The 24,038-nt window shown below is 46.9% G+C and overlaps 1 protein-coding gene across 2 annotated transcripts in view; it reads left to right on the forward strand.

Annotated features, from left to right (window-relative positions):
* The window catches only part of GRK5 (G protein-coupled receptor kinase 5), a 250,757-nt gene that overhangs the window by 24,068 nt on the left and 202,651 nt on the right, over window positions 1–24,038 (forward strand). The window contains exon 1 of one of the 2 annotated variants that reach the window (XM_077126188.1): window positions 14,622–19,927. The exons of the other annotated variant lie outside the window; for it this stretch is intronic. Coding sequence (XP_076982303.1) covers window positions 19,879–19,927 — 49 coding nt within the window. The 5' untranslated portion in view covers window positions 14,622–19,878. Of the gene's footprint in view, window positions 1–14,621; window positions 19,928–24,038 lie in introns of those variants that run through there. 2 annotated transcript variants of the gene reach the window in all.

Below are 24,038 nucleotides of genomic sequence, written 5' to 3' on the forward strand. Positions count from 1 at the left end.
CGATATGCACCCCACCCCCCACGCCCGACTCTTCATGAACCCAGGGGCTTTAGGCATTGGTCCTCGGATTTTGCTCTTTGATGCAGATATGAACAGAGCCTGGTGGTTGCAGCAGGGGCTACTTATCATCTAACCCAGGGGTTCAAAGTGTTTGGCCCACATTGTATTTTTAAAAATCAGAAAATTCCACCTAAAATTCCTGACTTAAGACTTCTCTAATATCGCTTGAAAAATCTTGCATAACAAATTTGTTTGAAATTAGATATTTGTTGTCTCTTTGAACCAAGGTCCCAGGCTCTTCATTTCACCACAGACCCCACTATTCCCTCTCATTTCACCTTGAGTCCTCTTTGCTCATTTATGTCACCTAGCCAGTCCTGGGAGCTTTGATATTTGGGGACCCTGCCTTCCTCCATAGTATATGTATTTGCCTTGCAGACCATGCAAGTTCTGTAAAAAGAATGAATTCTCCTTAAAAGAATCAACCGTTTTGCAAGCACGGGGTTCGTTTAGAATGCAATTCCAACAGGAATTGATTTTGCTCGTTTAATGCCAGTAACAGGCAAGAACCTATATGAATACTTAGCGGTAGGAATGTGCTGGAAGGAGCTGGCAGGCATTCCATACTTAATGGAAGGGCTTCCTTCAAAGAAATGAGAAGTACCACAGCGCTGACTAATAGAAACAGTATTCAAGGGGAGGGCCTTAAAGTTCAGGGAGTGAGGGAGACGGGGAGGGGAGGTGGGAGGCATGGAGAGACACCCTCCCATCAGGCCTCCCCGACTCTTCCAGCGATAATTCCACAATGAAGGAAATGGAAGCAAGTGAGCTGGGAAATACCCAAGTTTAGCTCAGAATGATGCTGTTTACATGCCTTTACAGGAAAGACTATTGTGGGCTAGCTCTTAATGAGTTAGCTGCCTGTCAAAGACAGGCTGGGGCAGGGGAGGGGGCTTGAGTTAAAGGATGGAAGAAGCTTTGCTTCTTGCATTTCCTGTCTTTGCATTCACTGGCTGCTTGGGGACTAAATGGGTCTGGGGATGTAGGGAGGAAGGAGATCTCTTTCTCTCTGTGTGTGTGTGTTTCTGTTTCCTGTTGTGATTTTTTTCCGGGATCAGAGAGGGGTTTTCCCTTGTGAAGAGGAGAGGGGCCCCTTGCAGAGGATGGGGCGCTGACAATTCTTTCCGAGTTTATTGGTTTTCTGGGTGGAGGGTGGGCTGGTAGGAGGAGTGTCTTGCCCTGAAGATCTCAATTAAACTTTGGACCGGCTTACCAAGGGAGGTGTCCTGATTTCCTCTGGAGGTTAAAATAAAGAGCCAAGATTCAATTCCATCTGGAATGATGGGTGTGGGCCTGCCTGGAAAGGTCCAAATGATCCTGCCAGCCTCCTTTGTCCTGAGACCAGACACCCCACCCCTCACGCACAGGAGACATTTCTGAGACTAGAAAGGTTTAGAATTACCAACCTTTTTTAGGAGCAAATTAGAATTACTGCTAGAAAATAAGGTATCTCCTGATCCTTTGGCTTCTTGGGCAAAAGCGCAGGAAAACACCCACCTTAGATGCGTGGAGTTTGCACTGGTGCCTTGAGCTTCAGAGCAAAGGATCTTACTGTTGACTCTCTCAGGGCCTGACATTGATCTGCCTTAATTTGCTGTTTGGAAGTGGTTAGCCACGTTCTTCTGGGCGCTGGCGAGAAATGGTGACCCCAAAGAAGGGTGACCGTACAGCCGGTGTAAGGATTAATAGTGTTCCCTTTCATTCTTGAAAGGGTCCCTGTTTGGACAATAAATTACATGGTCACTCTACCGTGAAAGCGCAGAAAAAGCTCAGCAGAAAACCTTGTTTTGGGAGGGGGGCTGGTCGTTGAAACCAAGGCATTTGGAAAAAAAAGACATGGTTTTCCACTTAAATATCTTTTTTTCTTTTTGTAATCAAAATGATCTAGATGACATGGACAGCTTTCAGAGTTTGAATTCTTGCTGGAAAGTGAGAAAGTAAGTTTTGTTACTGGGAAGCTAAGCTCACTTAAAAAAAAACAGAATAAAAGAAAAACCGACACCCCACACCTGGGGCCTTCCCATTTAGGCACTCTTCCCATGCTGGGTAGTGTGGGAACTGGCAGGAGAGCTTCAGCAGCCCCTAAAGGAAAGAGGATTTGTGAAGCCCCAGATGGGACGCTACAAAGCTAGAAATATGCTGAAATGCAGATGCCCAGGCCAGAAGGCACTGAAAGCTAGAGGGAACAGAATTGTGCCAGGAGTCCAAGTCCTGAAGCCTAGCCAGGGTTCTTGGCCCATCCTCAACAATAGTTTGTTGGAAAGAGGTATGAGTTGGGAAATTTTGTGCTCTGGTCCTGCATCCACCACTTACTGGCAGAGTGACCTTTAGCAAATAGTTCACCTCTTTCAGCCTCAGTTTCCCCATCTGTAAAATGGGGAAGGTCCCACCACTTATCTCCCAGGCTTCTATGAGAACCAAACGTAGAAGTCAAAGGGCACTGATCAGCTGGGATGGGCCCTATCAGTGGGAGGAATGCCCCTGTGTGGTCATGAGGACCACTGTTTCCTGCGGGCAGAAGCGGGTGGTAACCCCCCAACACCTTCACCATCAGGGGACGCGTGACAGATGGCCTTCAGTGCACTCGGTTCCCGCCCTGACAGCAGCCGACAGGTTCAGTGAGCCCTGGCCAAAGTGTCCAAGCAGCTTTTCCTGACACAGGCCTGCAAGTTCCGTTCCACACTGCTAACCACAAAATTCTCTGGGAATGTATCTTTTGCCAGAATGAAGCTGGCATTGCTGTGGAAAGAGGGATTATGAAAGTGTTGTCTATAATTGTGAAAAATGGCAGAGTGGCTGGCACCAGGGAGCTATTCATTCATTCATTCATTCATTCACCCAACAAATATTTATTGAGCCCTTCTCTGAGCTCAGGCTCTGGGACTGTGGAGTGGCAGCTGGGCAGATGTGGTGTCTGCCTCGATCATGGAATTTGCCTCTCAGGGAATAGCCTGCAAATAATGCAAGTAAATTTTGATCTGTTAAAGAAAGAAAAAAAAGGCTAAGAGAATAGAGATTGAGCAGTGAGTGGAAACATCTTACTCTCAGGCAGGGAGCCTCAGCTAGCCGAGAGAGATGAGGTCTGGAAGTGGGAGTGGGGAATGACAGGGGTCTTTCATAGTCAAAAGCCCACAAGTTGTTTCTCCTGATATTGAAAAGAGAGTCTCTCACATCTGGGCTTGTCCTGCAGGCCCCTGGTTGGCTGGAGGTGGTCTCCTGTGTACGGGGGCCGCCCCTTCTTATCGTGGCCCCCAGCTACCTCTGCTGCACACATGATATTCCTGCGTCAGGATTAGGGCATCCAGCAAGGTCTGTGCTGGTGTCACCAGGCTGGCCAGCCAGGTCAGGGTGTGTCCATCTCACAGGTGAGGTATCCATTTCAAATGAAAATTATTAAGGTAATGTTGGCGTATGAAATGTTGGAACTGCTAAATGAGGGGAGTAGAACATTAAAAAATCCCTACTGCAGTTATTCGGAAATCCTTTCGTAACAAGTGACCTACTACTTTAAACAAAAATGAGAATTTATGGACTCATTTCTGAGAATCTAGGGGTTTTTTTGGATCCAAAGATTCAAACATTGTCCATAAAGTTCATTTCCCACTCCTCCCACCTGTCATTGCTGCCTGTCTCTCCTTGACTTAATTCTTAGCAGCATCAGGGTGCCAGATAACAGTTAAGCAATCCCAGTGCAAAGAGAGCATCTTTTCTGAAAATCAGCAGAAACATCTTGGAAATGACTCTTTTTTCTTTTTTTTTGCCGGACTATATCACTGGCTTACGCTGTGGTTAGAGTTGGGAGGGAACGATGATGGGGGTCGTGTGGAATGGCTGTTGTCTGTACAAGAGGAGGAAGGGCTGCTAAACACGTGAAAGCCATAGCTGTCCACCCCAGGCATCTCGTGGGGAGACCCCAGGCAGTTAGTACATGATATGCCTGGGGCGGGGGTAGGGGGTGGGAGCATAAATTTTAATGTTGTTTCCTGTGACAAAAATTAGTGTTTGCAAGAAAACATTGGGGCCAAAATAGAAAAATGGTTTTAAGCCTTGATCAGTAGATCAGGATTCAGCAAGGCTTTTCCGTAAAGGGCCAGTGCATGAATATTTTAGGCTTATAGGCTAAATACAATAGTCTCTATTGTAGTCACTCAATTCTACTGTCAAACCTTGAAAGCAGAACTGCTTTAAACCCAGTATGACTGGGTTTCAAAAAAAACTTTGGTGACAAAAACGGATGGTGAGCCAGATTTTGTCCACAGGTCATAGTTTGCCAACCCCCGTCAGAGACATGACAGAGAAATTTATATTTTAATAGGCGATGAGACACTGCTCTAAAATAAATGGTGTAGCAGTTTATTTTCTCTTCCTAATAGGGCAGGGAGTAGTTGGAAATTTGATTTCATCATAAAAGCAGAGGATAAAATTGACTTGTCCAAAGGGGCCAGGTAATATTCCATCACAAGTCAATCAAAGGAGAATGTTTGACATGGCCGCATTCCAGAAATGGCATCCAGAGGTGGCTCAGTTAAAAATATCTGCTAGCAGTTTGGTGGTTCCTTCCACTCCGAGGTGTATCCCCAAAGCACTAAAAGCAAAGACTCAGACATTTGTACACTGATATTCATAGCAGCATTATTCACAATAGCCAAAAGGTGGAAACAATCCAAATGTTCATCAATATATGGTGAGACAAAATGAGATATATATAAATGACTCTTAACCATAAAAGGGAATGAAGTACTGATTCATGCTACCACGTGGGTAAACCGCAAAAACTTTATCCTAAGTGAAAGAAGGCAGGCACAAAATAACAAATATTGTTATGGGCGGGCCACGGTGGCTCAGCAGGTAAGAATGCTTGCCTGCCAAGCCCGAGGACCTGGGTTCGATTCCTGGTACCTGCCTATGTTAAAACAAAAAACGAAAAACAAATATTGTTATGAGTCTACTTACATGAAATACCTAGAATAAGGAAATTCATAGACACGAAGTGGTAGAGGTTATGGGGGCTGGGGGCAGGGGTCATTAGGAGTTACTGCTTAAGGGGTACAGAGTTTCTGTTTTGGGTAGTGAAAGTTTTGGTAATGGGTGGTGCTGATGGGAGCACAACATTGTAAATGTAATTAATGCCATTGAACTGTACACTTAAAAATGGTTAAAATGATGAATTCTATATATATATTCTATATATATATGACAACCAAAAAACCCCACCCCCAAACCCCATCAGCCAGGATAGTTTTGTCTCCGCAGTTTTGGCAGCGCATACACTTGTGTCATGGATTTGGTGGGGATTTAAAGCTTCCTCCTGTCCCTCCAAATGAGGTGTTGCTCGGGATTGAAAACATTCCTTGTTTGGTGAGCAGCAGGCCTGCACAGCTCTGGTTGGAGCGTCACCTGAGAAGGACCTGTCTCCTTGCAGATTTGTATTTCAGTACCTTGAAGGATCAGTCTGGGCCAGCTGCTGTTTTAATTGGCACAGAGGGATGGGCTGAGGGCTCCTTGGGGTCTGCTCCAGCTCTGGAAATGAGGCTGGGATCATGGTTCAGAACTGGGCACTGACCCTTGGCTGGGCAGATGGGTTTTGACCCTTAGATCAGATGTGATTCCCTGGAGTGGGGATCTGGGGGGATACTATGGTAGAGCCCCCCGCTCCAGGCCTCCCTTACCCAGGCCATTGAAGGGCAGAAACTTTGAGAACATTCTATTTGGACAAGATGTGTTTAATATGAGCAATGGAAAATGGTAAATCTGGCTTGGGGAAAAGGGAATGTACGCTTTCATGTAAAACAAACAAACAAAAAATGTGACTGTGGGAAGCATCCAAAAAAATAAGATGACCTGGAGGCTAGATTTAAAAATTGGCACTGAGGGAAATCTTATTTCCGCAGTCGATGACTCTCCCTTCAGCTATGTTCATGCCAGTAGAGCAAACCAAAATAACTTCATAAATTAAAGTGTGCACAGTCAAGAAAGCTATGCCTGGAATATCACACACCAGATGAAAACCTTGAAGCCTTTGTTTACAACTGACATCTTTGGTTTGAAGGTTACTGTTGGCTGGGAAGGGTTAGATGATGCACCGAGGCAGTTTTTAAAACATGATTACTGATAGTTGGAGAGAGACATAGATGTTTTTACTTGTATAATTCATTCCACCTTTGTTTGTTTGTTTACATTTCTCCCTGGGAAGATGTCTTTGTCTTGCTGTGATTAATTGTAACCAGCTTTTATTTAGCTTGGGGTACATGGAAACTGCTAGAATGATCAAAGTACGTGAGCCAGTGGTGTTTTGTGACTAGGGGCTCCTTTTTCTTCCTTTTACTACATGAGTAGTGGACAGATGCACTCACATTGTAGGAGGTTCAAATTAGAGACCAGCATACATACAAAGGAAAGCCTGTCCCCGCACTGCCACCACCTGACCCTCAGCCCTGCTGCCTTCCCTTATGATTAACCCTTTCCTGAGCTTCTTGCCTGGCCTGTTTTTGCAGGTGAAGAAACTGAGGGGAATGGCCATGACCAGGCTGCTAGCTAAAGATTTTTCATGTAGGTCTTCTCCAGGTACGAAGATGCTGACATGGCAAACTGCAGGTGGAAAATGTGTATCCTTCCTGGAAGCAGGAAGAGTGGAGTAAAAAGTTCCCTGCAGCTCCACCAACTGGGCTCATACCCCAGTTCCACCCTTATTGACTTTGTGACCTTAAGCAAGTTATTGAACTTCTCTGAGTCCCTCGGTTTCTAAGAGTTCGAAAGGCCCTTTGCAACAGGGATGTCTGCAATTCTAAGAGTTCTGAAGGCCCTTTGCAGCAGGGGTGTCTGCGAACCATGAAGCAACTGTATCCATATATATCCATAAGCAACTTTATTTTATTTTGGGGGGGGGCATGGGCAGGCACTGTAAATTGAACCCAGGTCTCCGGCATGGCAGGTGAGAGCTCTGCCGTTGAGCCACCATTGCACTGCCCTATCCGGATATTTTTGACCTTGTGAATAGGGGGAAAAATGTTTCTGGTTTAATGTGTGTTTTCAATGATGAACCTTCTCATTTTTTCTCCCCTCACTTTTTTTTTATTAGGCAAAAGCAAAGACAAAACATTGCTTCCCCCCAAACTATTTGAATTTAAAACTTGGGATCTTAATATGCATAGACAATAGTCCACTATAAGGAATGTCAAGCATTGACAGAATGCTTGAGGAACTAAGAGCTGCATTTCCATGATTAAAACTACATTCACCAAAAACTAAAAGACAAATACTGTATGGTCTCACTGGTATGAACTGACATTAGTGAATAAACTTGGAATATGTCGTTGGTAACAGAGATCATAAGGAGATAGAAATAGGGTAAGATATTGGGTAATTGGAGCTGAAGGGATACAGAGTGTGCAACAGGACTGGATACAAAAACTCAGAAATGGACAACACAATACTACCTAACTGTAATATAATTATGTTAAAACACTGAATGAAACTACATGTGAGAATCATAGAGGGAGGAGGGCTGGGGACATAAATGAAATCAGAAAGAAAGATAGATGTTAAAGATCGAGATGGTATAATCTAGGAATGCCTAGAGTGTATAACAATAGTGAAATGTACAATGTACAAATTTTAAAAATGTTTTTGCATGAGGAAGAATAAAGGAATGTCAATATTGCAGGGTGCTGAAAAATAGATGGTAATTAATATTTTAAAATGTCACCTTATGTGTGAGACTAAAGCAAAGAATGTTTATTTGTTACAAAATTTAGATTTTGACTAGAGCATTTCCTAATATAACTTATGTAGATAGTTTGATTGAACGTCATAAGTACTTGGAATCTCGGGTAGGACATGAGATTTTGTTAGTCTGTCCAGAGTGATGCCCCGATGAATCCCAGAGTGATTCGATCAGTGACTGGAAAAGTATTTGCAAGCCCCCTTTGGGGAATGGTGAGCACGGGGAGAAATTCAACTTCCCCAAGTCGAATTCTTGATATTCTCACAAGCAGTGTGGACAACCAAAGCTACAGGCTGAGCCCCCAGTCTTGGGGTTTGTTCATATGAAACTTAACCCCACAAAGGATAGGTCAAGTCTACTTAAAATTTAGGCCTAAGAGTCATCCCCAAGAGCGCCTCTTTCGTTGCTCAGATGTGGCCTCTCCCTCCAGCCAACATGATGAGCAGTCTTACCACCCTCCCCCTCTCTGCGTGGGACTTGACTCCCAGGGGTGTGGACCTTCCTGGCAACGTGGGACAGAGATCCTGGAATGAGCTGAGACTCAGCATCAAGGGACTGAGAAAAACCCTAGAATGAGCTGAGAATTAACATCAAGGGATTGAGAGAAACTTCTCTACCAAAAGGGGGAAGAGTAAAATGAGACAAAGTGTCAATGGCTGAGAGATTCCAAACAGAGTCCAGAGGTTATCCTGGAGGTTATTCTTACGCATTAAGTAGATATCACCTTGTTGTTCAAGATGTAGTGGAGAGGCTGGAGGGAACTGCCTGAAAATGTAGAGCTGTGTTCCAGTAGCCATGTTTCTTGATGATGACTGAACAATGATATAGCTTTCACAATGTGACTATCTGAATGTGAAAAAAAAAAAAACTACATTCAAACAAAAAGCAGGCACTGTCAGATCAGAAAGACGGTGTAATGGTGATTCTTCTTTAATCAAATTTTTAAGATATTTTTATGGAGAAATCATCACACATATACAGTCCATCCATAGTATACATTCAGTGGTTTACAATATCATCACATAGTTGTGTATTCATTAACATAATCATTTTTATAACATTTATGTCACTCCAGGAAAAAAAAAGATAAAGAAAAAAGAAAAAAACATACACCTTACCCCTCTCTCTCATTTACCACTAGTATTACAATCTATCCAATTTTTTTTTTTTACCCCTTATCCCCTTATTATCTATTTATTTTTTATCCTTACTGTTTTTACACATCTGTCCATACCTTGTATAAAAGGAGCATCAGATACAAGGTTTTCACAATCACACAGTCACATTATAAAAGCTGTATTGTTATATAACCCTCTTCAAGAATTGAGATTGCTAGAACACAGTTCAACAGTTTCAGGTACTTCCCTCCAGCTACTAATGTAAAAAGCGATATCTATATAATGTATAAGAATAACCTCCAGGATATTCTGTCGACTCTGTTTGAAATCTCTCAGCCACTGACAGTTTGCCTCATTTCTCTCTTCCCTCTTTGGGTCAAGCCTTTCTCAATCCCATGTTGCTGGGTCATGTTCCTCCAGGTTGCCAGGAAGATTTACACCCTGGGAGTCATGTCCCATATGGGGGTGGGGGGTGGGAGGCGGCAGTGAGTTCACCTACTGAGTTGGCTTAGAGGGAGAGACCACATCTGAGTAACAAAAGAGGGTCTCTGGGGATGACTCTTAGGCATAATTATAAGTAGTCTTCACTTTTTCTTTGCAGTAATAAGTTTCATAAGTTTTGAGGACTCAGCCTATTGAATTGGTTGTCCCCTATTTAATCAAGTGTATTGGCATCACTGAGGTCTTTCCATGATGCTTAATCTTTTTAAGAACATGCTCAGAACTTCCTCTTAAGCTGTTTTCCCAGAGGGTTTGCCTTCCTATCTGCAATCCAGTCACTAATAGCCATTGTGGTAGAGGAAAAGCCGAAGCTTCATTCTGATAGGCTGTGAACATTTACCTGGATTTGGTATTGTCATATTCCAGCACTATTTTCTTGCTGTCTTATAGTGTGATGGTGAAAGGCATCTAGGATAAGAAAATAGAAGCAAAAACCTTCCAGAAGTGGGGGCCACGGTGGCTCAGCAGGCAGAGTTACTGCCTGCCATGCTGGAGTCCCGGGTTTGATTCCCGGTGCCTGCCTATGCCAAAAAAAAAAAAAAAAAAAAAAACCTTCCAGAAGATAAGTGTTTAGAACAGTTTGTGAACCTCAGCACTACTGACGTTTGGGGCTGGATAATTCTTTGTTGTGGGGGACTCTTCTGTGCATTATAGGATGTTCAGCAGTGTCTCTGGCCTCTGCCTGTGAGATGCCCCTGTCACCCAGAAGTTACAACCACCAAACAAAAATATCCCTTGGGGAGCAAAATACCTCTGCTTTTGGCCTATGTCTTTATAGTCCCGAATTTGCATCCTTTTCCTGTGCCCTGAGAGACGGCCTCTGTGCATCTCCAGCCTTCAGCCCTCCTGGGACTGGAACTTTTCTTTCTTTTCTTTTTTTTTTTTTTTACCCCTCCCTCACTGCCTTGAGAGGTTGCTGTGTCAGGACACGTGCACCAAGGTCAGCCCTTGCCCAGGTAAATGAAATAAAGACTGTTGCTCCGAGGGAAGTGGATATATGCCCTGGCAGGGTCCCTGCCTCCCCAGGTGCTGATGGAGAGGCTGGATGGGCAGCATGACCGTCCTGGAGACTGATGTGTGGAAGGAAGAGCAGCGGGTCCGGTGTGGTGGGAGCCTCTGGCCTGCAACTGGTGGACCACTGTCCTCAGGCCTGCAAGGGGCAGAGAGCTACCCCGACTTGAAGGACAGAGATGGTGATATCCTGGGAGAAGCTCAGCTGGACCCCAGGGGGCAGGATCCCAGAGCCCATCCCCAGGGCCGGCCTGTGCTGGCGCAGGGCATGGGAGGAGGCTGTAGGGATGCCTCTGTCTGGGACCTGTGGATTCCACAGCTGCCCATGCCCAGGCCCGGTGCAGCGACTTCCCTGGAGAGGCAGGAAGGGGAAGGGGGTGGGAGAGGAGCACTGGACCGGGAGTTAGGAGACGTTGGTATGGTTTTAGTTCTACCGCAGGCAGCAAGCAGCATGACCTTGGGCAAGTCATGTCCTCCTTCTGGTCCTTGTGTTTCCTGTAATCTCTAAAGTGCCTTCCTATAGAACATTCTACATTTATATTTTCTTCCTGACTTGGGGGAGGGGGTGTAGGGAATGTCTATGAGAGGTTTGGAGTAATTCCATGGCCTCTGCTTATATTTATGGGGTCTTAAGGGAGACCCCAATAAACAGCATTCCTCTTCCCTGAACAAATTGAGAGATGAGGCCAAGGTTGAAGGCCTGAACTCTGGAATTTGCCCAGTTTATTCTTCCCAGATTTAGTTATCAAGCATGTCAGATTCCTCCCCTGGGGCAAGTAAATCAAGCATCCAAAAAAACCCAGGAGTTTTAAAGAAAATGACAGCTACCAGAGACCAGGGGTGATGGCCTGTGTGGCTGCAGACCTGACCCCACACCTGACAGGAAGGGTGACCTGGTTCTCCCTGACACCCTCCCCCTGCCCAAGGGTCAGCGGTGATGCCCCAGGGATGATGCAGCGGTGCCCACCTCCCGGTGGTGAAGTTACAGTGGCTCTTCAGGGAGTTCCACAATTCCAGGGAAAGGCATAGAGCATTGGGGCATCCAGGAAATATTTCAGGCTCAGCATTGCCTGGGAAAACTAGTCACAGCATCGGGTCACTGATGTATTCTCCCACCTCGGGGGACTTGGCAGCCCCCAGAAGAAGGTGGCCAAGGCTGTCTTCTGTTTTTAACCAGAAGCTTGGACGCCTGGACGCAGCTGCTCGACTTGATATTCTCTAATCGACTGAGTCCAAGTGCTCGGTGGCCTCAGAGGGTGTGGCGTTTCGAAGGCTGCACTAGCAGCCCAGGCTCTGTCCTTTGCACATACACAGCTATTTGGAGGTCATCGCTCCCCATAAAAATGGAGTGAGGTGGGCCACAGTGGCTCAGCAGGCAGAGTTCTTGGCTGCCGTGCCCGAACCGTGCCCGGTTCGATTCCCGGTGCCTGCCTGTGCAAAAAAATAGCAACAACCACAACAATACAAAAACGGTGGGAGCAGCCAACTCTGTCTTCATTAGGGCTCTAGGCAGCCAAACCCAGCTCTCAGATGGGTGAGAGCCCTGAGTGTGAACTTCTTTGTGAATGATGACACAATTCTAGAAAAATGCAGCATTGCTCAAATAAGGGTTCTGGAGCTTTCGGGGTGGGGAGGGCTTGAGGGTGTTTAGTATTTGGGCTCTTGGTGGTCTTTTGCTGTAGGTGTGAGTGTGTGTGTGCTTTCACATTTTCAGATTCTCACGTGGACCCTTTTTGAGAGTCCCCTGGAGAAAAGGAGTAAGTATAGAAAGGTGTAAGACCCGTTGGAAAATATTATGCCTTAGTCAATGACGCTGATAAGTTTCCGCTGAGTCTTGCTTTTAAATCAAACCAAACCACAACGGGGTGGGGGGGGGGGATGATGAACCACACATAGGGAATGCTGGGCTTGTGACCATCCCCCTGAAATGACACCCTTAATTCAGTGCACCTTTGCAAAATGCTTTCAGAATCATTGATGCTTGAGTTGGAGGGGGCCTGAAAGGTCATTTTGGTCAAGTATCCCATTTTAAAGGAAGAGGAGACTAAGGGCCAGAGAAAGCCCGTGAATTTCATCCCCTGATGTCCAGGAAATGTTTTTGACTATTTTGTCCTACTTTTCAGGTGGGATATGTGAGAAGTTTTAGACAGTACATTTTCTTCACTCTGGTCTTACTTATTCAACAACTACGAGTATCGCCCTGTTCTAGGTGCTGGGGATGTAGTGGTGAGCAACACATCCTAGGTCCTTGTGCTCACGGGCTTACAGGGTAGTGAGGAAGGCAGCTTTGAATATGAACTTACAAGTGGGTTGCGAGCCGGAAACAGAGCAGGATGCTGTGGGAGTACCAGCGGGCAGCCCTGACCTGTTCTGGGGGGGCTGTCATTGGAGGCAAATGTAAGGGCAGTTGATGATGGGGAGACTGACTGCGTCACTCCAGTTTTGCGACCCGGGTCAGGTGCTAAGCCCAACAGTCTGTGTGTGGATGACTCTCGACTATTTCTATGCTAGGAAAAGGTTGGAGACTCAGAGGCAGGACCTGTTGCTCCAGAGGGAGGAGCTGCTTGGAAGGAAGAGAAATATTGCAAAAGCTGGCACATCAGGATGTTTGATGTATTTTATTATTTAAAAAAATTGAAAGACTGGCATAGAAGCCCGTGGGTGTGTGTATATGCAGGTCCAACCTGGAGGTGGGTGGAGGCTGGGGAGACGGGCCAATGAGAAGCCTGGGGCTTCCTGGAGGTAGGGAAGGAGAGCTACTTGGAGCCCACAGAGTCCAGAGGAGGCCATAGCACTGGCTTCTAGAATGGCAGTGGTCATGGCTGGGGGCACCCCTTTTTATCAGATGTAACTGGGGCTCAGGCTTTTTTAAGGACATTGCGACAGCAGGGGCCTTTGTGGCTGCAGGACGGACATGGCGCCGACTTGCTATAGGAGGGCAGGTCAAGCAGGGCCTTCTGTTTGGGTCACCACCCCTTTCTGCCCTTGGGGTCACCCAGGCCTACCCTTGCTGCATGTGTGGGGATTGCTCTGGAAAGATGTGCTAAGAAAGGGTCTCTTCTGGAAAGGGGAGAACCAGGACATCTGGAGTAGTGCTCCTCTGTGGAAATCTGAGCCCAGTGTAAAGGCCCAGCTAGATTCCACCTTCCCCGACTCCATCCCATGCTGGGCCTGGGCCCCTGAGCTTCTCTGGGTATTTTGGGTGTAGATGGCTTATGCTGGAACTTCCCCTTTGCTGTGTCTGCTCTGCCTCCTGTGCAAGATTCTGAATGTCTGAAACCGACCGGTGTCTGATTTGATCAATGACAGTAGCTCAGGATGTACTGAAGCATTGCTCGCCTCTTCCAGGGAGCCTCCTCCGATTGACTTTATCAACGGAATAATCCCTCTCTTCTGGGTCCCCGTGCTCTTAGTGCTGTCTCTGTTTGAACTATGGGTATGGTTTTGGGAAAATTCTTACCTAATTTTCACTGGAACGCTATGAGGTCACCATGTCATGGAACAGGCACCGTTTTACTGAGCCTCAGGGAGGTTATGTAGCTTGTCCAAGGTCAGGGTCAAGCCTGATGCAGGGAGGGCTCTGGCAGGCGAGACTGCCTGAGGCTGCCCAGGAAGTCTTCTCGGGGGCATGACTCAGGAGCCTTTGCTAAACTTCAATTCCTAGTACGTAATACCATTGTGGCTGGGAGGTCTGGTTGTGAGAACCTATGCAGTAAAATGATTATTCAAGCAAATCCATTTGGAACCCTTTGCGAATGGACGACTCTAAGCCTCAGAAAGTGAGCAGGGTCGCAGGGTTCCAGTGGGGCTGGGCCTGGCCCTCCATATGGCTGGGCTCTTGGCCTCAGTCCTCATGCATCACCTCCACCGCTCCCGACCCTGGACTCTTCCGCTCTCCTCCCATCCCCCGTGGCCTGACTTCCCTCTTCTCTTTGTAGAAAGCTTCTTTGGGGCTCAGAGAACTTAGGAAACTCATGCGCGGTCACACAGCAAGGTAACAGCCAGGCCCTGCTGCCTCCTGCGTGAAGGTATCTGCACCTGCTTTTGGGTGCATGGTCCCAAGCAGGAGGCAGCCTGGGCTGCAGCTTCCAGACTCCCAAACCACCCCCCCCAACCCCCCCCCCCAGCTTCCCCAGTTGCTTTCCTTTCCATGGCAGTGCCTGCAATGCCGCTGCTGGTATTATGCTTTGAGCACCTTGTTTTTCTGTTCTATTTTAAAAATTGAGATGTTATCACATGCCATCAAATTCATCATTTAGAAGTATATAATTCAGTGTTTTTTAGTATATTTACCAGGTTGTGCAAGCATCACCACTATCTCATTCTAGAACATTTTCATCACCCCCAGTAGAAACCCTTTAGCAATTGCTCCCTCTCAGTTCCTGGCACCCGGTGGTCTATTTTCTGTCTCTAGGTTATTTTCTGTCTCTTGCCTATTCTGGACGTTTCGTATAAATGGAATCACACAACAGGTGGTCTTTTGTCTCTGGCTTCTTCCACTCAGCACAGTGTTTCCAAGGTGCGTCCACATTGTAGCATGTATCAGAATATCATTCCTTCTGTGGCTGAATACTGTTCCATCGCATGGATAGACCACATTTCTCTATTCATCTGTTGATGGACTTTTCGTTTAATTTCAATGATAGCCCCCAAAGTCTGAGTTCCTCATCTCTCTCTGGTGAGCATTTGGAACTCATTTCTAATTTCTCTCATGGAAATCTGGTCAGAATTTTCCACCTGGTGGGCTAGCTGTTTACCTGTTTTCCAGGTGTCCTGAGGAGACTCTAGAACAGTGGTTCTGAAGTAGGAAGGAGAATATTCTCCTCTGCCCCAATCTGCTTAACTCCCCAGGGATGGGCCCCAGCTCAGTGGCCCTGTTACGAGCAGGTGGTGAGTGGCCCATCTCAGGACTGGTGGGAGGTGCTGTCACTTGGGCCACCTGGAAGACTCCGTTACAAGTGTGTTCAGCTGTGCCAGGGATGTATTGGCAATGGGGCTTGACTCAGAACCCAGAAAGTTTTGTTGTTCTTGCTTAAAGCATGCCTTCATTGTCTTTTTCTTCCCATTTAGTTAACTAAGTTGTAATTTACATACAGTAAAATTCACCCTTTTTATGTGAAAAAGGTGTATGTGTACATCTCTGCACATTTTTAACAAATGTATGCAGTCATGTAACTACTGCCACAATCAAGGTATAGAACATTTCCATCATCCTGCAAATTCCTCCATGCTCCTTTCCCACCCCTGGGAACCACTGATCTTTTTCCTTTCCTCATGTGTGGTCCTTACAAGACTGTCTGTCGTATAAAAGCAGTCCTACAGAATGCTGCTTTTTGAGTCTGGCTTCTTTCACTTGACATAATGTACTTGAGATCCATCCATGCTGTTATGTGTATCAGTTCCTTTTTCCTTCTGAGTGGTCATGCATTGTTTGTTTATCAATAAATAAAGGACATTTGGTTGTTTCCCATTTTGGGGCAGATCAGAATAAAGCCACTCTAAACACTCATAAACATGTAAGTTTTTTTTATGTCTCTTGTGTAAATACCTAGAAATAGGATTGTTGGATGTATGTTAACTTTATAGGAAGCTGCAGAGCTGTGTTCAAAGAGGATGCTCCATTGTTCCCACCAGTGAGGTCCCAGCGTTCATACCTCCTGCTCTGTTTAAATTCCCCAAACTGATAAGCCGGCATGTGGCTTGGCTTTTTTCTTTGCAAGGAACAGAAGCTCACTCTGCGTACCCCACCCGTCTTAGTTTGTGTCGTCCCAGAAGTAGACCTTGAGACAGGGATTTGAGTGTAGGTAGATTATTTGGGGGGTGTGGTAGTTAGATTCAGTTGTCAACTTGGCCAGGTTAAGGCACCTAGTTCTGTTGCTGTGGACATGAGCCAATGGCACATGAACCTCACCTGTTGCTCATTACATCTGCAGTCGGCTAAGAGGTGTGCCTGTTGTAATGAATGATGTTTGATTTAATTGGCTGGTGCTTAAATGAGAGAGCTCAACATAGCACAGCCCAAGCAGCTCAGCATACCCCATCTCAGCACTTGCAGCTCAGCCCAGGCCTTTGGAGATGCAGAAAGGAATCACCCTGGGGAAAGCTGTTGGAACCCAGAGGCCTGGAGAGAAAGCCAGCAGAGATCACCCTGTGGCTTCCCACGTAAGAAAGAACCTCAGTTAAAAGTTAGCTGCCTTTCCTCTGAAGAACTAATGAAATAAATCCCCTTTTATTAAAAGCCAATCCATCTCTGGTGTGCTGCATTCTGGCCGCTAGCAAACCAGAACAGGGGGTAGTCCCAGGAAACACCAATGGGTGTGGGGAAGCAAGGTGTAAAAAAAAAGGAAGCCAATAGAGAGCATGTTCAATCAAACAAGGTACCATTTTGGGCAACTGGAGCTCAATCCTACTGAGAAACTCTGAGAAACAGGCCCGCGACTTCTCCCACCCTGAGGGGCTGGGGAGTGGGGGGGTTTATAAAGCATCTTTCATCAGTTGTTGGTTTAGGGCTGTTGCCAGGGTCGCGTTGATTCCCTTGCATGTCCAGCCTGCCCTGCTGCAGGGGGAGCTGGCTTTGACAGCTAGAGAGTCACAGGTGAAGGGCATTTGAAGGTCTGGCTGATGGGCGGCCATGATGCTGTGCTCTCAGGTAATACACATTCCCTTCCAACTGTCCTCCAAGCTCCCTTATCAATATCTTTCCCCTCCTGAGGTGAAAGGTCTGCTTATTGTGTGTCTCTCCTTTTGTTTCCACTACCAGCTAATTGACTCTGTTGAGTTCAGATGCCCCAGAGAGAAATTGATTAGTCCCTGCAATTCCTATCCAGCAAAGCCCTAATATAATGCATCCTTTACACACACTGGCCATCTGTTGGCAGCCCTTGGGGCAAGTAACCTGCCCTGGGCCAATCGGCTGCGACCTGGGGGGAGTCCAGCAAGTTAGAGCAGCGCTGCCCCGTAGAACTTTCTGAGAATACTGGAGTATTCTTTTTGCTACCTGTGGCTCCTGGGCACTTGAAATGTGGCTGGTGCAACTGAGGAACTGAATTTTTAAAATTTAATTTAATTTTTATTAATTGCTTTATATACATATCACCACATGTGGCTAGTGGCTATTGAATTGGACAGCATAATTCTAGAGCATGGGCCTTGAAGGGGCCTTGGCCTCTTCTTCCCAGTATTCAGTGTGATGTAACATTCTCTTGAGATCAACTTCTTTAGAAAGCCATTTAATATCTGATTCAGAATCTTTGTGATTCTGAATCTTTTAAACTTTTTTCACCAATGATTTAAAAAAACCAGAAAGCACATCCTTTTAGGCAATGACATTAAAATTGACCCAATGATGCATGCTGTGAGTCTTATCATAAAACTACTTTTGAAATACTTATGTTTTCATTCTTATGTAACTCACTTTAATTCGGTAACTCATTCTGACATTTGTACTACCCCTACTTTGCCTTGTTAGACATAGGTGTGTGACTTACTGGTTTCTCCCTTCACTGAGGGAGACAGTTGGCAGCTGGGACAAACCCACCAGGAAATGGAACTGGAGCTGCCTCTTGGCATTCGGAAGCACAGGTGATGGAGATGGCAGCTCAAACTGAGGTCAGAGCCAGGTTAGGCTCCTAGAGCCTGAAGGTGACAAACAAATGTCTTAAACTTTTGTTTTTAAATTACTTTCCCTTGGCTTCCGAAAATCACCAAAGATGGCCGAGTAAAAACATTTTGGAGCCATTCTAATGACATGGAGTTTCGTGGGCAGGGAATTAAGAGACCAAGGTTCTTGCTTGCTATGCCTCTGAGCTGCTTGCTTTGTGTCTTTAAGCAAGTAGCTGCACTTTTCTGAGCATCGCTGTCTTCGTCTGTATATGAAGAGTTTGGGTTAAATGTGCATTTTGCAAATGTCCCAAGGAATGCCATTGCAGAAAAGGTTAAAGGTATATATGAGAGAAAGGGTTCTATGATCTAGATATTTGGGAAGTATTGCTTCCTGCACCTCTTTCTTGGGTATTCACAGTGCACATTCATTTAGCAAAGGCTCTGAGAAGTCCTGCAGAGGAATAAAAAAACATCTTTTCCATTATGTATAAATCAAACTCATCTGCACATGGAACTCTACCTCTTTTTGTTTCTTTTTTTGTGGAACATTTCTTTATATCTTCTGAAATACTGTTCCATAGGTCATCAGATTGACAAACAGGGATAGGTGATTTCAACACTTTTCTAGCTTAAGAGTCTGAGTCCTTGGCTAAGGAGGATGTTAAGTCGCTTCATCATGCTCATAGCTCTTGCTCTCTTCTCTTCTCCACACCCTTCCCCTGTTAAAATTATTAAAACCTAATTGATTACTAATTGTGGGTCTTCTCCTTTTCCATAACACATTCTGAGAGAGAGAGGGCAGATAGCAGGGGCAAGGCAAATCAGAGGGAGGCTCACAGAGTTGCCCGAAGAGATTGTTTATTATGAAAAAGAGTCACTTGCTGCTGCCTTAACTACTCTCAGTTGGCGTGAGGACTTGTTCCTGTACCATTTTGTAGGCTGGTTGTTCTGAATTTCAGCAGTACAACTCTGATTAGGCTCATGTCTTTGTATTATGAGTGACAGGAGCTCAACTCCAACTAGCTTGAGTAAGCAAACAAACAAACAAAAAAACAAAACAACAAGAAAGGGAAATTTGTTGGCTCATGTCTGTTAGAAGTTCTGGGTGGGGCTCAAATGATGTCATCTGTTGTTGATCCCTCTGTGTTTCCTGCCTTCCCCTTCCCAAATCTTTTGGCTCTGCTTCTCCCTGAGTATTGGCCTCTTCTCTGCCACAGCTCATCTCTTTTCCCACTGTGGGAAAGGTGGCTGGCTGCTGTATGTACGTAAGGCCTGCCATCCTCCTAAAAGAAAGCTCTTCCATTCCTCCACCCTCCACACCCATATATCAAATGCATTAAAGATTGATCAGCCTTGCTTGGGTTTTGTGTCCACTCTTGGAGCAATTGCTGTGGATAGGAGATGGTTTCTATGATTAGTGTGGGACACTGACTGGTATCAGACCAGGGTGCCAATTGGCAGCCTTGCATAGCTCCACAAGTGGAGGTAGGGCAAGTCTTCAGCAAAAAGCGAGACCCTGGGCAGACTAAAATAGCCTTTTCTACGACAGAACCCCCACCTCCTTCCCTGAGCGGCCTTGATGTGGTGTGTCTTCTTGATCTCCAGCTTTTATAATTGGGCTTTGGAATTCATAAAGAAAAAGCTGAGCAGACAGAAAGGGTGACTTCTGGTTTGAGTCCTCCCCAGAGAGAGGCCAAAGCTGGACCTTCTGTGTAGCTGTGAGGCCAGAGATAGGGTAAACACTTAACGACTGGCTCTCTGGGGGGAAATGTCCTGATCTGTAGTGTTTGCCAACTGCCATGGTATAAATATTTCCTTCAAGCTCCCAACCTGACCTCACCGAGCAGGAGGAGATAGGAGGAGATGCAGGCACTTGGCACTTGCTGCTCCGAGCCAGCTCCAGGACCCCATGGTATGAGCCCTGCTGGGATGACTGTGTTTTAAGTCTGTGAGAGCTGATCAGATTCACAGCCTGGGTGGTGGAGGAGAAAGATCAGGTGGGACAGATAGGAAAGAGACCAGAAGCACATGCGTTCAGCCAGTGGTTGAGGGTGGAAGATAGTGTCCCCTTTGGAGTCAGATGACCTGGGACTGAATTTCAACCCACCACATAACAGCTGGTGGTAATTAGCTGATAAGTACTTCCCTTAACCACTCAGTCCCTTCATCTGTAAAAGGGGAGAATAATGAGGCCTCGCTGAGGAGATGCATGGGATACCTTTAGCCAGGCACTTAATAAGGATTAGTTGTTATGACTGACCACAAGCAATACTTTGTACAGAGCACTGGGATTTAAAGAGGACGGTGGGCAGACCTGTCCTAGGGAGCTTGGCATCCGGTGGGGGCCAGACTCAGAGCGACTTTGATCCTTTGGTTCTCCATGCTCACAGGGGCGCCTTTGGGTCGGCTGAGCAGCCTTTCCCCACCCTAAGGCCTACCCAGCTTGGAACCCAGGCACCTTCCAACTCTGAACCAACCATGTGCTTCTTGCCTGACCCCCTCACCTCCCGGCTGCTGGCCTCCCTGCTTTCCTTAGTTTGCCTTGTCTGGTCAGGTTCCCTGTGAGCCAGGCATCACCTGCCCTAAGCCTGTCCCGGCCTTGGGGACCCAGCCACCTTTACTCTGTCTCTGGGACTCAGGAATAGAGAGGCTCTGTGAGGACCTCAGGCCCCCTGCTGAGCTGAGCACCCAGGGACGAGGATGTACCGCACCGAGGATATCCGGGGTGAAGGCACCGAGCCCATCATCTCGGGAAGGTGATTTGAGGATGCCGAGGGCCTGCACAATCTGACTTCTTTCTCTCCTTTTAGAAATAATGTGGGCTGTTTTTACCGAGGAGGAGAGCCCTTCCCAAGCCCTCAGCCACCATCCTGTGAGCTCTTCCTTCCCTTTCATGACTTGTGTCTTTTTAAGGGTAAGGAAGTTGGAACAGTAAAGTTGAGGGTCAACAAGGGAGTGTGCTAGCCAAGGCTCACAGCCAGCCCAGGAAGCAGGGAAGGTGGATTCTATAGGGTGTCAAAGAGGCTTATTTACTTTTTCTCATTGTGTTGCTGGTTGGAAAACAAGTGGCCTTTTCTGCTGATTTCACACTAGGCTTGGAATTTGGGGGTGGGTGGGGCAGGGGCAGGAAGATGTGTTTTGTTTTTGTTTTTTTGCATGGGCAGTCTCCAGGACTCGAACCCGGGTCTCCAGCTTGGCAGGCGAGAATTCTTGCCACTGAGCCCCCATTGCACCGCCCAGGAAGATGTGTTTTATTGTCCGGTGGTGGTTTAGATGGTTCCTCCTGCCACCTTCTGAGCTTGGGGCTGGGCTTGTAATTGTCGGGCAAACTGGACATGGGTGTAGGCGCCTCACCTCGGCCAGGAAGGGGATGCCAGCCCTGGGGAATGGCACTCATGGGGTGGCAGGGGGCCAGAGGCTGAGCGGACTTGCTCGGATTTAGGGGCTGGTGAAGAGAGACAGAGTCTTGTGCCAGGCACCTATTGGTGGCCCTTGGGCCTTCTCTTTATGGCTATGGGGTGAAGGAGCAGAGCTTTTTAGGGAACTTCAGGCTGGTGGGGGGTGGGAAAGAGGTAATAGAGAAGGCTGAGAACCCAAGTCGGCCTGGTGCCTGAGTGAGGAGTTAAGCTTCAGTGCTTGGGAGCCATGGATGGTTTTAATGCAGGACAGCACCTGGTGGTTTTGAAAGCTGTAACCCCAGGTAGCTTCACTGGCTGCTGGGGGTTGTAGCCATGCCCCACAAATCCTGAGGTGGCCTTTATCTTCCTTTTTGTGGCAGGCTGCTTTTTTTGTCAGCATTTCTCAGACTGTTTCCTCCCTTCTCTGTCCAGGTCTCAGTGCAGTGTAAGTGCTGCAGACCCTCCCTCTTTTAGGGTTACTCAGGAGGTGCTGTGCTTGGGCTGTGACTCCAAAGGCCACTACTGGGCACTGACCTGTGGACACTGTGGGAACCCTTTGCACTTTCCTCTCCGTTCTGTTCTCCAGCTGAATGCACCCTTGGTTTTTCCTGCACTCCAGGGGAATGACTGACTTCCCTTTAGACTCGTTTGATTTCAAGGAGCAAAAAACCCCACGGAAGCCAGCTCAGTGAAGGTGGGTTTACTGCACAGATGCCACAGGTGTCCCAGGACAGCCAGGCCTCCTGTAGGTGAGAAATGGAACTTGGAAATCAGGAATGAAGGTTGTTCTTTCCAAATTTTGGGGGCTGCTTGCTGGCTTAGCACCTCACCCAACATGGTGCCCTCAGCTCCCCCGACCCAGGCTGTATAACTATGTGGCTCTGCTGTCCCCACAGCTGAGTGCCCCAGTTCGCTGGGTCCCTGGAACAGAGTACCATGAGCTGAAGCTGAGTGACCCAGCTCACCTTTCCTCTCCAGGCTACGGGAACCTGCCAGCCAAAGGATGTGAGTCTCTTAGGTCTGTCCAGGCACATGACTGACCTTTCTAATTGGCAAATTGGGATGGGATGAGTGGAAGCAAGGGGAGGGAGGACAGTTAGGCTCTCCACTGCCCAGGAGGAGCTGCTTATGATCTTGCAGCTGCTGTTTAGAGTTGCAACAAACAACTTAAATCCATCCTGATGGTCTTAGAGGGTGCCATTGTGGTGTAGGAGAAAAGCACTGGGCAAGTTTTGGGTTCTGCAGTGGTCAGGTCCAGCAAGCAATTAGACCTGAGTTTATTCCTCCATGAAATGTAGGGCTCGGGCTGGATGGTCTCTGGACATGTTTTCAAAACTGTGGTTTTGATGGTGAGCTAGACCCTGGCTCAGCCCCATGGGTGGTGACATGGGATGGGGGAGGCTCTTTCCACCCCTTCTGCCCAGCCAAGTCCAAAATCCTAGACGCTGCCCCACAGGAAACGGGGTCCTCTGAGGAGATGAATAAAACGGACTGAATTTTTGCAGACATGTGAAAGAGGAGGCCAGAGCAGTCTCATTTGCATCGGCCCCCAGTTGAATGTCCTCTCTGGGGTTCCCTGGGGATTTGAAGGGAAGGGATCGGTGCCAACTCAGTTCTCCCTTCTACGCGCTGGCTTTTCCTGCACCCTCATGTGTGCTCACAGATGGAGAGATTCCCTTTATTTGCTGTTTATCTCTTACCTACCTCTGAAGCAGCAGATGGGAAAATTGGATGAGTAAAGTTGATTTTAAAACAACCTTTGTGTTAACTGAGTATAAATAATTAGATTACTGAAAAGCAAACCCCAACCCAGCCTGGCATGCTTCTCTGTACAAAGAACTGAATTCACCCTCAAGGACAGACCCCATGTCTTCATGGACTGCAGCAGATGGTCTTGATGTTTTAGGACTTAATAGAATTAGCCAAGCCTGGTCCCTGGGCTAGCCCCCACTTAGACTACTTTCATTGCACAAAGGGGTAATGACTTACCAGGGTGTGACTTATTGGTGAGAGGGCTTAGAAGTAGCCTGAAGTTTTAGAAGGCTACCTGGGCTTGAAACCTAGTTCCTTCCCCAATTAGGATGTGGCCATGGGCAATTTCTTTAATTTCTCAGAGCCTTTTTTTTTTTATGTATAAAATGAGGATAATTATAGGGATTTAAATCATTCACACCCCTGTGCCCCTAGAACTTGCTAGAGTTGCTGTGAGTCCTTGGAGTCATCACCTCACCATTATCTCAGGACATCTAGAAAGACCACCAATGAGTAGGGCCTCTGTCACTCTGGTCCCCCTGAAATGCCTTCCTGGTTGTTTCAGTTTGCTTAAGCTGCCAGAATGTCATATACCAGAAATGGTAGGCTTTTACAATAGGGATTTATTAACTTACAATTTACAGGTGTTAGGCCATGAAAATATCCCAATTAAGGCATCAACAGGATGATACCTGGACCCTGAAAAAAGGCTGCCAGCATCCGGGACGCCTCTGTTGCGTGGGAAGGCACATGGCGGGAGCCTGCTGGTCCTTAGCACCCAGGTTTCGTTGCTTTCAGCTCCTGGTTCCAGTGGCCTCCTCTCTGAGCTTCTGTGGGTCTTCTGTTAGCATCTCTGGGTGTTTCTCCCTAAGC

This window comes from Tamandua tetradactyla, chromosome 13 (genome assembly GCF_023851605.1).
Source record: "Tamandua tetradactyla isolate mTamTet1 chromosome 13, mTamTet1.pri, whole genome shotgun sequence".
Classification (NCBI taxonomy): Eukaryota; Metazoa; Chordata; class Mammalia; order Pilosa; family Myrmecophagidae; genus Tamandua; species Tamandua tetradactyla.